Below are 18,840 nucleotides of genomic sequence, written 5' to 3'. Positions count from 1 at the left end.
CCAGCTCTGAAAAGCCTTCTTGCTCTTTTTCTTCTATAGCATGCTGGTGGAATGACACAGCAGAATGGAACCTAGAGCTAGCCAGCAAGTGCTTTCCCTCAAGGGATGATGCTGATGACAAGAAAGCAAAATAAATTAACATAAGCAGAAAAGGAAACAAACTCACCAGCTTGGCATTCCTATGCCCCTGGGTGTGGACTCCTAGCTTCCTAAAGCCAATTTCCCACTGTGTCTTCCAATCACTAATTTACAGTCCTTCCCCTGAGCACCCCATAAGGGGAGGGAAAAGTGGAGCCGAAGTTAACTCCTTTATTACTGGGGTCCAGGCAGCGCCCCAGACCTGTCACACATCTATATCTCTGAAATTTTTTGTAATACTTTGTATGAAGGATACTACATTAAAATACATTGCATTCTATATTTCTTTTTAATCAAATGCTTTAACTGAGAGAAATATACATATAGATGTTACAGCAGTACATATATGTTAGTGTCATGTATACCTTTTTCAGGAGGCACACCAAAATTAAATGACAGTTCTTATTCCTATGTTTCTCAAATACAGAATAAAAAGACATCCTCAATCCCAAGAAGGAAAATAGGAGACTGAATAGCTCAGTGAAACATGCCCTGTAAGATACCAACAAGAATACATCTACACTGTGTCTTCGTTTTTACATGGCAACTGTTAAAGGAACAATTTGAATGAGATCTGCTCCAGCCAAGACCATTCCTTTCCCACCAAAAATGAAAAGTAATATTTTCATTTGAGTGACCTGCAGAATGGAATCATGGCTTTAAAACTGTCAGTTCTTTTCTGTCTCATAATGATTTCAATTTTTTCCCTTTAATCAACAGACATACTTTCATCTCATTATGGCCCCTACTCAGGAAAACGTAAAACCAGCTTGTTATTTCCAGAGCAGTACTGGAAAAAAAATATCTACCAAAGAAATGCTTTTCACAAACCAAGAGAGCTGGAAAGAACAATCACAGAGATGTCATAAATTATTATAAGTAGTATTGCTCTTAAATGAGGTAGTGTTTTCAAATGAAAGTGGCAAGTTTGGATTACTTATGCAACCAATATTAAATCTGTCAAGAACGCAAGCCTTTTGGGTTTTTTTCCCCCCTTCAAACTAGCTTTATTTGCAAACCTTTTTTTAAAGTCTCTTTGGTGTGTAACATCCTATTTTCATTCTGTAGGGACAATTAGAAAGTGTCCTGTGTGATGTATTAGTGCAAAGAGACCAGCAAACAGATCATGCTTGTTTTACAATAGGGTTTTGTTGTGGGGAGAGCTCTTATTATTTCTAGCACACTCCATTTATAGTTATCTGCCCCCTAAACAATAAAAAAAATCCACCTTTTGTTCCTGCATTAAGATTATAGGGCACAAAATTTGTTGCCTTCAGAATGGTGCTGATATACTACCAATCCTGAAGCAAACACTGTAACTTACTGCTTGCTTCAAAATAACTCTAGTAATCAAGACTTTGAAAAAAAAGAGAGAAGAAAATCTACCTGTAAACTATGAAGTTCAGCCACTTGTTTGGTTAAAGTGATAGCCAACAGAAATATGACCTTAGAGATTAGCACTTACATACTATTCAACTACACAGGGCAAATAGTAAAGCATTATTCTATGAGCTGTTTAGGGTATGGAATATTAAGTATAAACCTAATATAATGAATGATACTACTAGTATGTTCTTATATAACTATTTTCTATCTACAGGGCTCCTAACACTTTGAAAGATGGGTATTATCATCCCATTTTACAGATGGGGAAACTGAAGCAGAGAAAGATTAAGTGACTTGCCCAAGATTACGTAAAATGAAAAAGATAGATTTAGGAACAGAATCTAGATCTCCTGGCTTCCAAACTGGTGGGCTGGACCTTGCTGTCTCCCTGCTTTAAAAGTGTGACTTAAACTGACAAAGCCATAAAAGCTGACTGTTTGATTCTTATCTCACTTATATCACTTTTACACCAGTGTCATGCCATTGATTTTAGTGGGGTTACTCTTGATTTATGCCAGCATAAGAAAGGAGGAGAATAGGGCACTCAGTCTGTAATCTGCCCCATTAAATCTACACTAGCGTAAAACAAAAACGGACTTTAAGTCACAACAAATGTTTTGATGGCCTCAGTGTGCAACCACCAACTCTTGTTGGGGGCCACTCTGACAATTTTTCCTAAAATAGTTACCGTAATCAACTTTAGGAAAAATAAATGAATATGCACATATACACATCCAAATCACTGTAATTTATTTATGTAGGGGTTTTTTTTGCAGACTCAATAATAAAAATAATGTACAGTTGTCTCTATTCTTTACTGGACCTAAACGGTTTAGAAGCACTAATAAGATTCTTTGCACATTCTTCTCCTCTTTGTTGTTGTTTCTTTTTCTTTTTTTAAAGACTTGCTAGCTAGTAAGTCTGCTGTTGTGAATATGCAATATTGTGTGCCCTGCAGATTACATTTCTTTCACCCCCAATTACATTTCTTTCACCCTCTAATTTTGTAATTGTACAAAAATTAAACCTAATTTATGTAATATATCTTACCTTTATGTACAGTGAACCAAATTCATGTCCCTGGATATGAGCAGGGGAGGAGGTTTCTCACTGATTTCAACTGGGGGCTCTGCAGGTGTAGTGGAGGGCAGATTTTGGCTATCTATGTACTGCAATACCTAACCATAACGCAGAGGCTTCAAGATAGTGATTCGTCTTTCATTCATTTTTCTCTGGCTGATAATAGCTCATCTTAATTAATTAGCCTCTTATAGTTTGTATGGCAACTTCCACCTTCTCTGTATGTATATATGTATCTTCTTACTATATGTTCCATTCCATGCATCCGATAAAGTGGGCTGTAGCCCACGAAAACTTATGCTCTAATAAATTTGTTAGTCTCTAAGGTGCCACAAGTATTCCTGTTCTTTTTGTCTTTCACTCTGAATTTCATGGCTCTGAAAGTGGTCAAACTGTGTGTGTGGGAGGGGGGTATTTGTAAAATATTATACAGTATATTAGTGCATCAAGTGTGAGATCTTCTACAGCCAGTTATAAGAAGCAACAGGAAAAAAATCTGAGCAGAGACAGAGAAACAGAGAGTGGGAAATTTACTGTAGACAAGGTGGAAGCATTTCTTTAGGGACTAGTTACCACCACCAAGCCTTCTTAGACATGCCCATTGACCATGTAAACATATTCCTTATGCTGGGCCGATAAAGGAGGACTGCTGCATTATTTTTTTCTTGTCTTCAATAAGAGTACACAATATTTAGGAAATATATTTATTTTAGGAAATATTTAGGAAAAATAATAATCCATGGAAGAAGGGCTGTGGCACAAATATTATTTACAAACTCTTCCTTTTAACTGAAGAAATCTTGAGCTCCCCTCATCTAGCAGTCCAATCAAGGATGATATGCATTATAAAAAGGACTATTTAAATACATACTGAGGAAAGACAACAGACAAAAATGAATATTGAAAAAAAATGTACATGCAATCAAATTCCACTGAAATTAAGTTTTAATTGTTCAATATTATGTGATGCATATGCAAATTTTTAAGTATTCGGAATATCAATCAAGTGTTTACTTACATCAAGCAATTGTATTTAAGCATATAAACAGATGATGAAAATATATTCAATCATCTACAACGCACAACATTTACGGCAGGGTTTACATGATCTCTTTAAATTCAATTATTTCATTTAATATTTCAATTTAATAGTTCATTCTTTCATTCACTTTCTAGGCATTTTGCCCATTTCATAAGCACAATAATATTAATTATTATTCATAAAAGAAGACATTTCCCATACGTTCTCATATCAGTAAGTTTTAGAACAGAAGCAGTTTGCATGATTTTTCAAAATAAGTACTGCTTTTCTTTTATCTACAATATTTTTTTCTTTTAAAATTAGACAAAACTAAAAATGAAGTTACATGTTTTAAAAGAATGCTAACTGCATTAGTGTGGGAGATCAGGCACAAAATGCTCAGTGAGAACTGGGCCAAGAATTTAAAAAGGGGGTGGCTGGCCACCTAAATAAGTGGCCTGATTTTAAATGGGTTCTGCTAGGTGCTCAACATTTTGAATATTAGGCCACTTATTTAGGCACCTAACTATGTCTTTTAGAGTCGAGCTTCAGGCACCCATTTTGAACATCTTGGTGTAGGGCTTTAGTGCTTGTGTTTTAATTTAAACATGCACATTTACATGTAGAAAGTCAGATTTAGGTGGAATAATTTTTTACTTCAATGCGACTTTGATAAGACAAGGCATGAAATTCTATAGACTTTCAGAGGAAGTTTCTTTGAGTTAAATTTCTGTAAATTCAGAGGCAATTAGAATATGCAATTATTTAAGTTTTAATCTACAGAATACACAATAAATTACAGAATCCCTACACCATTCTGTTGTCAAGGAATCACTTCCTAGTTAATTTATACAGTGTTGCTAACTCTTGCAATCATATTCATAATTTTACTGTGAATCTTGTGATATTTGATGTTTTACTTAAAATGCCAACTCTAGGAGATAAATGATTATGTGACAATCTCAGCTTTCATTTGAAACCCAAAGAAAGGGCAACATTTTGACCCCACTGATTTCACCCCAAGTTTCTTGTTCTCCCGTTTGGGTGATCCCCAAGAGAGCCCTGAAGGCTAAGAAACCAAAAGGCAAAGGAAAAGAGCAGACCATTTAAAAAAAAAATCTCATGATTTTGGGTGCCTGACTCATGATTTTTGAATGTCTGGGGCTGGCAATACTGAATTTACCTAATATTTTCAATATGCCTAGACAGGAGATGAGTCAAAAGAAACAGTGGTCCATTGTATTTCTGATATGTTTTGGGAGAAATGGATAAGCCACTGAATGTTTATTTGCTGCAACTTACCAGTTTTTACCCCAGTAAGTGTTCCAAAAGCATCACATAAATCAGAGCTACAAATTCAAACCGTGGCTGCTAACTTTTTAAAAAATCGTTTACACAAGAATCTGACTTCAGAGATGGTAGTTTGTATCACTTGGCCAACCATATGTTGCTGCATAAGCACTTAGGGGCAAATCTGAGTTTTCTGTGTTTAGATTGTGAGCTCCTCAGATCAGGGAACATGCTTATGGGCCAACCGGACACAGAGCCCATGCAGAGGGAGGGTCCCCACTCCCACAGGGCACCATGGGATTCTGAAACTGGGAAAGGAAAGCTTTTGGAAAGTTGGTTGGAGGTTTGTGGAGACGTGGCCAGCAGATTCATGACTACAGGATCTATTGCCCAAACCCTTGCATAGGAAGAGGCACACTGGACACAGAGCTTATTCAGTAGCAACTAAGGAGCGGCCTGGAAGCAGGGAAGAGACTTTTCTTTTCATGATCCTTGAGGAACAAACATAGTTACTTGATTGATTACTGGATTCGCCCAAGGTAGGAAACATGAAAAAGAAGCCAACAATGGATGGAAGTGTTTGTGTTTCTAGAGGGTTTTTAAATTGTAAGAAAACTATAATTTATTAAAGTTGCTTTTATAAAATTAGGCTAGTAAAAGTTTTGTTTGTGTTTCTGAAGTGCCATCTTCAGATATAACAAAGTGATGTGTCATTTTGATTGGAGTTGGCAATATTCATGCCCAATTGTAGACATTAGATATTGGACTAGCCAGACTAACTTTATATTAATTATATCACACATTGTGTTTTCTCTTCCTATAGGCTGCTACTGGCTGTAGTAGGCAAAGAAGAATAGGAAAATTAAAATCCCAATGACAGAGACTATTTTCAAGGACAAAAAACAATTCATAGTGTCAGCAAAGTTGGCTGCTAATTTTGCCAACTTTGGAAAATGAGATTCAAATCAAATTTCATTTTTTATCTCTCAACAAAAGAGTGTTTTATAGCACAAAGCCTGGAACATTAAAAAGACAAGTACTTTCTACCAAAGGATTAAAAATATAATTTTATACACTTACAGTTGGAATGAATTACTCTTCTGCACAAGTTGGATTTGGGAAGTCGTAGCATTGGAAAACTAGGACATTGTCCCAAGAAAAAAAAAATCAGATTTATTAGTCACATTCTTCACCTAAAATTGCTTATGACTCACTGGCTTCAATAAGACTTAAATACATGCTTAAAGTTAAGCATGTGCTTAAGTGCTTTATTGAATTGGGTCTTTAATAACTTATTAGGGAAACCTGTAGTGTAATGCTCTGGAAGTCATACACACGTGCATCCTACATAAAGATTAATGAGTAACAATTTACACTGCACAGCAGTTTTAAGCCATTCAAGAGTTTCTGTTATTTTGATTTTATTTTATTTATATTGTTAAGCTACATATCGCTAAAGGAGGTCCATATATAAGTTTATAGCTTATTGAGAAGAAACACACAGGTCTAAGACTATGATATAAAGCTCTGGATGGAGAACTGAATGCCCTTTATATAAAGAGGTATGGAGCAAACAACACAAAAATAAATTGGAAAGGAAGCTAATATGAGGAGTCTGAGTGTATGACACCCTGGCCAAAGAACTTCCTCATGGGTTTAATTTGCTGTGAATCTGCATAAAATATTCCCAACACAAAACAATCATACTATTTTCTCGGTAAGATTATATGAAATCATGCTTTGAAACTCTTCTCCCTGTGTTGTTTTTGTATTCTACTCTATAAATACAATAAACCCTAAACTGATTCTTCAATGAAATGATTCATGTGACCATATATAAACGTGCATGCTTCTTCTCAGATAGAGGTGAGTTTATTTTATATAAGAGAAAGGAATTGAAATACAGATCCAGTCATAAAAATGTTCCATATGCAGCTGAAATTATGTTTAAAATGGCAGATTAAATATAAAAGCGTATACTGTTCAATGTATTTGCTCAGTCTTAATGGCGGAAGCATACAAACAATATAGAAAATACAGTGCTGTTCCTTTCCATTATGCTATTTGTTGAGTACTTAGTGCACCAGGGCTTCATGTTGGGAGAGATTGTAAAAAGAAACCCCTCTTTGTAACGCACATATGAAAGAGGGAAGATTTACTGTGAGAACCTTCACTCTAAGTTTCCTGGCTTTTATGCAACTAAACAGAATGTTGAATTAATGGAACTCTGGATGGAGGAGGATAGTCAAACACAGAATTATTAGTAGAAATATAGGTTCTATACCCAACCCAGCTCACACTTTTCTGTATGATCCTGGGGAAGTCACATAAGGTCTCTGCAAAATGGGGGTTAGGTACTGGAAAGGACAACTCTTGGGAAGAACAATACTTTCCCATTTCAGAGGAAGGTCATGTGGATTAATTCTTTCATGTTTGTAGAGTGCTTTGAGATTTTCAATGGAAGGTGCTAGAGAAGAGTAAAATATTATTATTCAATTTTAAAATTATAAGAGACCTGTTTCTTTGTAAATTATATTTCACTATTTTCTCTCTTATAACCTTAATTTCCTTTGAATTTCCCACACTACAAATTTACTTTATTATACTCATTCTCCTTCAAGAGAAAATATTTTGTTGCCATAACAATATCTTCCTTCCGTGCAATTTTATCATAGTGGCTTTCCTTCAGGTTTCTATAAGCTGCAACTAACACCCACCCTCAACACACACACCCTCCCAACCTTTCAGTTCCTACAACCTTTCACTAACTTCTCAACCGCATACCTTTATCTTTAAATACAGACACTCTCCAACATACTCTTCCAAAATACTCTAGGCTAAAAACAGATGTTAATTAAAAATCCAGATAAGAGCTGATGACACCTGTTGTTTCATATTTATTTTGCTCAACCCTGTCTGTTAAATCCCAGCCTTCGTTCCATTAATTATCTTCAGCTTTTCTTCTGTTCTTGCTTTAGCCCTCTCACTCTGGTGATCATCTAAACTCAACAGTACGTCTTGAAAGCTGTATTTTATTGAGCAAACATATCAGCATGTATACACACCAAAGACAGCTCCATCTCAGGGACCCCGCATCATAACTATGATTAAGGATCAGTTGCTGCCTCCATTATGAATCTCTCTTATCTGAGTGTGATATCTCAGCTATTTCAAACCACAGCAGATGGGAATTTGATATCAAAGTTAAGATGGATGCACTTCCCTCCCCTGCCTTATCTTTCCATGAGTTTCAGGTGTATTTCTCCCTCCTGCCTAACAATGGACAAAGGTGTATACATGTGGTGCAGCCACAAGAGAATAATGTATTAGGCCAAATTTTTCAAAATTGGGTGCCTAAACTTAAGTATTTAAATCCATATTTAGAAATTTGGTCCCAGTCTATAGTTAATAAGTTGCTGAGTTATGCACCCCAGAGTGCATTACTCTCATTCCTCTATAGCTATCACTTTGTATAACAGGGAGATTTTCAAAGGAGTTGGCTGCCTAACTGTTCTTTGTGCCTTTGAATCTCTCTCTATACAAGTTTTTTCAAGTCTCTCTGTCTCTCCCTCCCTTCACCATCAAAAACCTTAACTCAGCATCAATTATATCTTGCTGTGAATAGGCCAGAGACAGTGATGTGGAAACAATACATATAGAGACCATGCTCAAATTTACTGATTGTAGGTTTGCTAGGTTACTAATCCAGAGAATGCAAATTCTCAGGTTACCCTGAACCAAAGATGGCAGTGCCAAAGCACGAGGGTGTTAAAATCTCTGCATTTCTTTCAGCGATTCTCTTCCAGCCTTTCTTTTGTTTCAGTTGCAGCCCTCTCACTCTTATCATCATGTAAACGATGTTCCTCAGCTGTCCAATGTCAGAAAGAAATTGAAATATGGATGAGAAATACCTGGCTGAAGCTCAAGATGGGTAAGAGAGGTGAAACTGGGTAGGAAGATCTCCTTTTTAAGACCAAGAAGATAGATACTCTAGGCTCTACTGAGGGCATTGTGCTTTTGATAGTGAAGACTGTGCACTGGATTTATCCAGAACTGTGATGTATTTTACCATAGCTGTTCCTGTAACTGATCCACTCTTAAAACCCCATGTACTTTAATGAGAATTCCACATGCCTGTAAGATCAGGCTCTTACATACACAGATAAACACATCACACACTAAAACTAACCAATGGTCCTCATTCTGACTTGTCTGCTGTAAAGCCAGTTTAACCATTCATGGAGGAATAGCCTTGACATAGGGAGAGGTTTCAAAGGGGTAGCCATGTTAGTCTGTATCAGCAAAAACAACGATGTGTCCTTGTGGCACCTTAGAGACTAACAAATTTATTTGAGTAAAAGCTTCTGTGGGCTATAACCCACTTCATCAGATGCATGAAGTGGGTTGTAGCCCACAAAAGCTTATCCCAAATAAATGTGTTAATCTCTAAGGTGCCACAATGACTCCTCGTTGTCTTGACATAGGGGTTTCCCTGGGCAGCACTGGCTGGTGCAACAGCTCTGTGTCCCTCCCTTCGAATGCAGCCCAAGCTGTAGATGTATGTCAGAGAACGGGAGACAGTGTGTAACTCTGCAATATTCCCATTCTGGGCCATGCAGCAGCCCACAAGTGCCTGTGGGAAGCTGCAGTAAATTAGAGTGGCCCTTGGGACTGATCCAAGTATGCTGGGGGTCAGGCCCAGAATCCCAGAGACGACATACAGCCACCTTTCCGGCTTTCCCCCACTCCCAGGTGTGCCTTCCAGGAGGTGCAGCACAAAATCTGGCCCAGTATCTTTTTTACTGTGAGGCTACAGAAATTTCTGTTGCTAATGCTTCACAGGATTGGCTCCCTTGGGAATTATATCATCCTGTTTATTCTTTTCTGATATTTTGCCCAATTTTGCTTATTCTGTGATCTTCACCAGAAAATTAAATCTCAGACCCATTCACATGGTTTCACAGTATCTCACTGAAATTGAAAACTGTAGTGGAGCTGGCTTAAGAAAAAATCATTAGCAATACTACTGAAATGAAGGCGCTCTATACTGTCACTGGGTGCGATATTTAACTGGAAAATAAACATTGACTGAAGTCAAGGTGGCAACCATATTCTTGTTTCTCAAGCAGGTCGGGAAGCATGACTCGGGGAAGTTTTTTCATGTACACTTGGATCACAGTGACTGAAATTCCTGTCTGTGACTGCAGCATGCATATGAAAACTTCCAGTTCTGATCGATTTTACAAGATGGCAAAAACAGTGAACATGCATAATACTCTCTAGAATTTAGAATGATAATTTCACCAATGTTTCTATTATACCTACTACATTCTGCCCTTATTGAGATCTGAGGAAACCTGATTGAATTGCATCTAAGGCCATAATTAATCCTTAAAGGGCTGCCATACCCACACTATACAAAACACGAATGATATTATCCAAGACAGTCTCCTTAAGAGAGTAAGCCATACTCTTACACTCTCCTGTACTGTTATCATTAATATTTATAAATACATTTCATAACAACACTAGTTATTAATACAATGACAAAACCATGCCTTGGCCAAACTCAGGATGCCATAAAAAAAAAAAGTCATACCCTCCTGGAAACATAAGACCCTATTCTTACCCATCATCTCTCCTAATCTCCCACTCCCACAGAGGCAAAGTGGCTGGAAATCTATCCTTATAGGGTGGTGGGAGTTTTCCAGATCCCCAGGTTTAGAGGCTTGCCAGAGGCACGCACAGATCCCCTTGTTTTTCAGTGATCTCTGGCTATGTAATGGCCCCTAAAAGGCAGTTATTGGTGTAAGGAGAGTACTGGTATGCCGTTCAGGTGTCCTGGGACTGGCCAGCAGACAGTGGAGACAGCACTGGGTGGAAGTAGGCTTTTTCCTACTCTGTCCTTCTGTCACAAATATTCTGCCTTCTCTTTTCCCTTAGAGGTGACTGGTTGTTAGAGAGAGTTCCATGTTTAAGCACTGCTTTTGTGTGCATGGGGTTATACCATTGCACTTCTGCATTTATTTGCTCACAACTTTACCAAATTCTTCTTCTGACTCCGCTCAATTGCATCCGACACTGAACTTTGTTGAAGAGTGCCCATGGCTCTCCTGAGAGGATATTACAAGGTGTAACTGCAGTGCAGTGGTAATTACAGTAAGATTGAGGTAGGAGGCCAAGCTTCATTTTCAGCCTCAGGCTGGACACAATGGCTTATCCAGTATTTTTAAGTGTGCATCTGATCAGATTTGCAGCTTGTCCATGAGGGAAGGATAGGCACACACTAGTAATTACAACACCACTTTGTTTTGTAAATTAATTCATTTTCACCCCAGAGGAAAATACAACTATATTCTTTTGGTAGAATCATCAGATTTTGAGATCCAAGTTGTCCTTGAACCTTAATATATTTTATATGATATGCATGTAACAGAGATAAAAGCTTCAAATTCTTTAAAATGTAAATTCACAAACACAAAAATAAACTCACGCGATAAGGGAGAAAAGGACAAACTGTAAATGCTGATCTGCCGGCTATATTTATACTTGTGCCAACTCTGCAGCTGCAGTTTAGATGTTAATGTAAGGGCCTTAATTTCCAGCTCATGAAATGTTCCTCTCAGAATGTATGCGTTCATGTTGCGTGTGAGAGAGAGAAAGCGAGACAGAAACAGACATGTTCTGAATAAAACACAGAGCATGGGCGTGTATGTGTGTAAAATAAACAAGTTATTTTCATGCATTAGGAAATACAACAAGAACAATTTATGAATGCTTGAGTGGAGCAAAGCAAAGCCATGAGTCAGCTATGTAATGTCATTCCTAACAAGTGAAAAATAACTATTCCATCCCTCTCCATGTTCTGTATTCATAATGCATTAAATACATGGTGATATTATAATAAATCAGGAGCGTGGTTTTCTGATGTCCAAGAAATACCAAAGATGTATCTGATGCTTGTAATTCAGTTCCTGTATTTTACTTATTGATAAGAATTCAAATTTGAAGTGAAAATAGTTATTCTTACCATACATCCTAATTTTATGTCTCCCCAGGACAAGCCCTTATGTTCCTGTCAGTGCTGGTGAGAAACAGTCTTTTGATACCTTTTCACCTGTGTTTAAGAGGCCTTTAATTTTCATTTTGTATATAAAACTTTTGCATTCAAAGGTATTTCATTCTCATGATTTAAGGCCTGCTTCTGCAAAACCCTTCAACTCCCATCAAATTCAATGGAAGCGGAGGAAGCTCAGCGGCTTACCGTATTGGGCCCTTAGTTTTTTGATAACAGAGAGAAATAACATGACTGCATTAAAATTACATGTTGTAATTTGCATTTTATTTCCTTCTAGTAGTGATTTACTTTCATCTCTTTGCTGTTCATATTCTGTGCTATCACAATCCATTATGACCTATGTTTTTGGATCTGAGTAGTGGTTTTGGGTAGCTTCATTTTTAGGTGCCCAATCTGAGATACCCTGAAGGGGCTGGACGTCCAGAGGGTGAATACTCACCATATTCTGAAAATCAGGCCCCTTTAAGGTGTCTAAAGTTGGGCACCAAGTAATGAAGGCCTATTATTTCATTGATTTGGAAACAGATCTCTCAAGGCATTTGTAATGGAATACAAAGCTTTTCATCTACAACATCTGCCTCCTACTGCACTGGTTAGGCTGGCCGTGACCCATTGCCATGCGATGGCTGTTCGGTGGCCTGTCTGAGACGGCAATCTTAGTCCCGATTCCAGTGCACACAGGCGTTCGGATCATAAAACTTCTACATCAACTGGCCCCTTTTGTTGCATCTGAAGAAGTAGGGTTTTTTCCCATGAAAGCTTATGCTCAAATAAATCTGTTAGCCTTTAAGGTGCCACCGAACTCCTTGTTGTTTTTGTGGCCCCTTTTGTGGCACTCCCCTCAGCCAGGCCAAAAATTGCCTCAGTGTATAGGCTGAGCTACTATAACTCTCCAAAAAGAGGTCCCCGCCAGACAAGACTTGGGGCACGCTGTGGGAAGGGGAAGCAAAAGAGATGAACAATTGTCTGTGTGAACCATTTTCAGTTTCAGATCTAGAAATGTCTAAACATTTAAAGTTAAGATACATAAAAGCCTCCACTTTTTCCTGTCTCCCCGTATGCCTCTCCCAATGCCTTACTCTCCCTTTCATCTCTCCTGGTCCACTGCCCCCACTCCAGACCTCCCAGCTGTCCTCTATATCCCCCTTCATATGCCCCAGTTCTCTCCATACCCTCTGCAGACCTCCATCTATGCCTCTTCTATCCTCTGCAACCATTTCCTTGTCTTTGTCTCATGCCTGCATCCGCAGGGAACAACCTGAACAACGGAGTGCAAGAACCCTTTACTCCTCCAAAGTGCATGGTGCCCCAAAGGGGTGAGATCATATCTCATCCCTTAATCCCTCTCTCCAAGCACTGGCCAGCAGATTTGTGCAGAGGGAAATAGGCTGCATCTCACAAAGGGCTATAGCAGTGGCTGTGCAGTCTCTGTGCTTGAAAGAATCAGGAAGCATTATGCTTTTCCATTCCCCTCTGGGGCAGTGCAACTATACCTAAGGGGATGTCTACACAGTACATTAACACAAGGCTCTGACTCAGGCTTAAGTCCAAGTTCCCTTCTGTCCACACAGAAATCAGTCTGACTCAGGCCCAGAACAGTGCCGGACTTGGGCCCATAGATCCTGCTGGGAGTGGTTCAGAGCTAGAGTCCTCAGGTGACACAGGCATTTTGCAGGGTGGATGTAGATTAAGTCTGGCTCATCAGACTTGGACCTAGAGAGTCTGCCAACGCTATCCCATAATGCCACTGGGCTGTGCTTCCGAGGCCTTCCATCCCCAAACTTCCCACTCACTTCCCAGGAACTGGAAGCAACATCCTGGTTCAAATGCAGCTGGTCAGCATTTAACCCTTTATTTCCATGATGACTGCTCAACAAGAAACTCAAACGACCTTCAAGTATATCAGTTATTGTCAGCATTAAGAAGTCCTGCATCAAGTGCACTGCTAGCTAGCCAGGGGAACACAGCTGGATTCTGGTTAACGTCTTCTGTGACACAGGCAAGGTGTTCAGCTTCAACAAGAGCACAAGAAATGATCATGTCCACAAACCTATACATGAGTAGCTAGCAGCACTGGGGACTGACCAGGCAGTAGAACGATGCAAATCAAGCAATTGAAGACAGACTGTTGCAAAGTCAAGTATAACCTCTGGGAGTTCCCCGTTTTCCTGCCTCTTTTACAAGAAATTCAACTAGGTACTGGGAACTGTAGTGAGCACTGACCCCTCTGTGGTTCATGACAATGTGCTGAGAGGGGATGGCACCCTTCTAACCCCCCAATCACAGACACCACTGGAGGAGAGCCAGCAACTGGATGAAGGCCAAGAAGTGACCCTAGTGCTGAAGCCTCTAACCAAGGAGGCTATGCCATTGGAGCAGCCACAGCACATCCTGGGTCTGTACTCAGAAGAGCTGTTTGGGGATGCCTCTGAGGAGCAGCTGGCTACAGAACTGGCAGCAGGACAAGCGCTGGAGTGGAGCCTTGTAAATCTCCACCACCAGGTTTGTTTTATAAATATATGGATGGGGGGAATTTCTGGGTTGTGGCCCTACCAAGTTATTAATACAAGCCAGGGTTTTGGTATGTTTCCATTCAGGGTGGCACCCTCAGCATTCCTCTAGCACTTTTTCCTCCCCCTGACAGCACGTGGGATTAAAAATAGACACCGCAAAAAGAGGGGAAAAGTTAAACAAGCAGGAATCATGAAAATTTTATTAGTAACTCGCTGACTTTTAGAAGTACGGGTTGAGGCTGCACTTAATAGCCTCACATACCCCTCCTGTCTAACACAGCACACCTTATAAATCAGCCACGCCCACACTGTACTGGACAGCCTGTAAACTGAGTCCCCCAAAAACCTGGCCATTATGAGGCCAAGTAAATCAGAGGGACAGGGACACCCAGGAATAGTTGGCCATGTCATTTGGGAACATACATCTTTCACTGTTTTGGCACTGAGTTTATTTATTGTGTTGTACGTTTTGATGGCAGCAGGTCTGCCTTTCTAGTTCTTACATTGGAATGTAAACACCTGTGTAAAATAAAGAGTTGAATTTGCATGGAAGGCAACTAGAGAAACTTTCATTGTATCACAGGTTAAAAGTGGCACAGACTGTAATGAACGTCATCACTTGCCCATTCTCAATAAACTTCAGAATAAAAATTTATGAACTGTTATCACAGTAATCCATAAACTGCGAGTGGCAGTACATGACCAGTATTGACAAAAATACACAACTCATCTCCATACATTTCATTACAATCTCACAAAATTCACATACATAATATCAGCACATTTTAAAAACATCCTACAGCTACCCCACGTCCATAACACAGCACTACCCCAAATACTGTTTAATTCTGTCTCATGTATGGGAGCATATAAACCCATTACATGGGTGCACAAAGCATCCCTCATTTCCACTGTGCATGTAGATCCAGCACCAGTCACAACAGGTGCACTGTCTGGCTGTGTGTACCATTCAGAAATCTGGCAGTATCTTGAGATCACTCCTGGCTAAAACGTTCCCCCTTTTTCTTGCTGACACTGTGCAAAACACTGCCGGTAACAGTAATGTGGACTGCACTAATGACACTGGTATCCAAACAGTTTTGAAGGCAGTGACAATGGGATTTCCATCTGCCAAATACACATTCCACCACCATGATTCTACAGTTACTGAGCATATAGTTGAACTTCTTTTTGTCAGGTCCTCTGAAATAAGGGTAGGGTTTTATAAGCCATGGCAACGGAGGGGGTAAGCGGGGTCCCCTAGAATAACAGAGGGAACGGTGACTATTCATAACAATGTCGTTTGATGAAAATAATGGCCCATTTGTCCAGGAAGATAAAGTCCCGATCTCTCGAATATCCTGGCATCATGCACCCTGCTAGTGCATCCCACGCTAGTGTCCATGAATCTGCCCCTGTGGTCAGTGCCTGCATAACGATGCAGTAGTACCCTTTGCTGTTTATGTACTCATGTGCTCCTTGCAGAGGGCAAACTACAGGCACATGAGACCCATCAATGACACTGGCACAGTTTGGAAAGCCCATTCTCTCAAAGCCAGCAATTATTTCAGGAACATCTGTAATGCTCACCACCTTTGGGTACATCACAGTCCTGATTGCCTCACAAGCCTCTGCTACAACAATGCCCACGGTTGATTTGCCAACTTCAAACTGGTTAGCCACAGACCTGTGGCAGTGTGGGGTAGCCAGCTTCCATTGGGCTATAGCAACCTGCTTCTGGACTTTTGTGATCTCCCTGATGAGGATGTCCTGTCGCTGGGGCAAGCTGATCCCAAATCTCCTGGAACATCTACTTCATGTGAATGTGCTGGACCCACTATTGGTCATTGCAGGTCCACATGATGATGTGATCCCACCAGTCTGTGCTTGCGGCCCTGCTACAGAAGCACCAGTCTACTTAGGGTGAATCTGTGGCTAAGGCAATAGGCATGAGCAGCATCAGCGGCTGGCATGTCAGTATCCCCTTCCTAAATGCCACCAAAATGTCCACCAGTGTCTTGCAGACACTCTGCCTGATTCCTAAAATAGGACTGAGAGCATAAGATGGAGAAGTTCTTCCACTGGCTCAAAATCCATGTTGATGGCTCTGGCTGCTGGGAGCATGTGAATGCAAAATGGCTTGACTTGATGTGCTGGTAGGCTAAAACCACCCAAAATAATTCTGGTCAATGCCCATGGGATGGACAGACAAGTTCTCCCAAGACTTACTACGAACTAAGCCCTAGAGTGGCTTCAGTTGGTAAGGGCACTAGAACTCTGGGATACAATGGTTCACACTCACAGAAGCTGAAATTCTGACTCAGGTTTGCGTAGCGCAGTATGGATGCACCAGCACCTTTGTGGGAATCAGGTTTCCAATGCAGTGTGGATGCTTAAGTGTGGGCTTGGAAAAACCGAGTCTGCAGGCATGGGTCACACAGACCTCAGGCTTAGTTTCCTCTGTAGACATACCCTTTGTATGTCTAAATGACTAAGTGATCAAGTTGGTTTACCAATGTTATTACCAATGTTACTTTAAATCTATCAAATCATTTCTAGGCACTTAATGAAACATCTCAAAGGAAGCAGGAAATAAACACCAATTAAGACAGAACCACTTTAATAAAATAAAGAAGTTTTGGACACTGGTTTTTTGCTTTCTATTAGATAAAGCTCCCATTTCTGAACATTTCATTCTGTACTTAAATTATGCTTTCTCAGATAAAGCATTACCATCCGTTCTGCTAACAATCACATGATAATATCACTTCGATTCCACTGAATACAAATCCTATTGACAATAGGAAGATAACAAAATAGCATTTGTTCCACAAACCGCTACAGTATTAGGAATAGGAATTCCAGAATTGATTAAGGGCTACATTCTGTCTTGCCGGTGGGGAAGGTATAGCACACAGGGAGACCTTCCTGTCCACCCCTGCCCCCACACCACAGCTTCCAGGAAACATACTGACACTGAGGATCCCTGATTGCTTAGGTGGGGGTGGGGGTGGCAGTGGGAGGAGAAGAGATTGACTCACTGCACCCAGCCATGCTCTACAGCCTCAAGGGTTGAGAGCTTAGTCAGGGCCCCATGCCTCTGCATGCCTGATAGCATTTGGCAGCAAGCTCTCAAGTCAGAGAGGATATACCTTTCACCAGCAGCTACAAAGAACACTGTATGCTCACCTCGCAGCAATCTCTGAGGCATTCTTTCTGTATCTGCTCTGTGCAGACAAAATTGCCCAGAGCACCTCCATTTGGCCATTATAGCACTGCATCCTCCCCACTGCTTCTATCTGAAGAGCAAGGACCCAGTTTGTACCTAACACCATAACTGTAACTGGCAATGAACTCGGTTGAAGGTTCTGTCCTTAAAGCATCATATTATAATGCTAATATTATGAAATTTCATCAATTTAGAAAGAGTCCCTTGGCCTTTTTGTGGACTAGTTTAGTATAAAGATTATCCCTTTTCAGGCTTTCCAGTTTTAGAAGGCAATTATCTCGGAGTTCTGATAGAGGTTAAATTTTACCTTCAAAATAGTTGACAGTTCATAATTTTGCATATGCAGGGAGACATATAATTCTAATGAGACATGGAAAATGGGTTCCTTCATTTTTAAGTATGTGAGTTTTATTCTTTCAGGCAGTTCCCTGTATAAAAATATGGTATAACATTCTTATTTATCATTGAGGCAAAGAATTTCTACCTTATTTACATTAATTGAATAGCTTCTAAGTAAAAACCAGAGTAAAAATTTCAGTTGCACTTTTATGCTAATATATATAGCCATTCAAAAAAACCTAGGCCATTAATTTATTATTGATCAAAACTCTAGCAGAACATCAGTGTTATAGAACTGCAGCTAAATTTGGTCTTGCAACATTTTGAAATCACTGTATGAATTACAAGTCACAGCTACATTTCTTTTTACTCCTTTATTCTTGTGGCTGAAACTGAATTTAGTTTCTTAAACTGTATTGAAGGTTGTATTATTCAAATAATAACATGGACAGTAAGGTTGTGACATGGAATATTATTTCTTAAGTGAGAAGTCTGAAGGTGGGAAGAACAAAAGACGCAGATTTCCAGGGCTCAGAGCCAAAAATATCTTGGACCACACACTGCTCATTTGCATTTTTAGCATCAATTAAAACTCAGTGTTTCTTCCTAGTTTGTAAGCTATTCCAATTGTTAGTCTAAAAGCAGCCTGCCCATAAATCGCTCTGAAAGCATACTGTCTTCTTTCTATCAAATTAAAAGGGAAAGGTTGATTCATTTTAAAGTGTATTGATGATAGAAGACTTCTAAGTAGCACTTTATCTACAAC

The 18,840-nt window shown here is 39.7% G+C and overlaps 1 protein-coding gene across 5 annotated transcripts in view; it reads right to left on the bottom strand.

Annotated features, from left to right (window-relative positions):
- LOC119853343 (WD repeat containing planar cell polarity effector) overlaps window positions 1-18,840 on the bottom strand; it is a 256,988-nt gene that overhangs the window by 90,458 nt on the left and 147,690 nt on the right. Inside the window, exon 13 of one of the 5 annotated variants that reach the window (XM_043512046.1) lies at window positions 17,163-17,297. The exons of the other annotated variants lie outside the window; for them this stretch is intronic. Within the exon in view, the coding sequence (XP_043367981.1) occupies window positions 17,258-17,297 (40 nt within the window). The 3' untranslated portion in view covers window positions 17,163-17,257. Of the gene's footprint in view, window positions 1-17,162; window positions 17,298-18,840 lie in introns of those variants that run through there. 5 annotated transcript variants of the gene reach the window in all.

This window comes from Dermochelys coriacea, chromosome 3 (genome assembly GCF_009764565.3).
Source record: "Dermochelys coriacea isolate rDerCor1 chromosome 3, rDerCor1.pri.v4, whole genome shotgun sequence".
NCBI lineage: Eukaryota > Metazoa > Chordata > Testudines > Dermochelyidae > Dermochelys > Dermochelys coriacea.
Note: the sequence above shows the minus strand (reverse complement) of the source record. Positions and strands in the feature narration are given on the sequence as shown.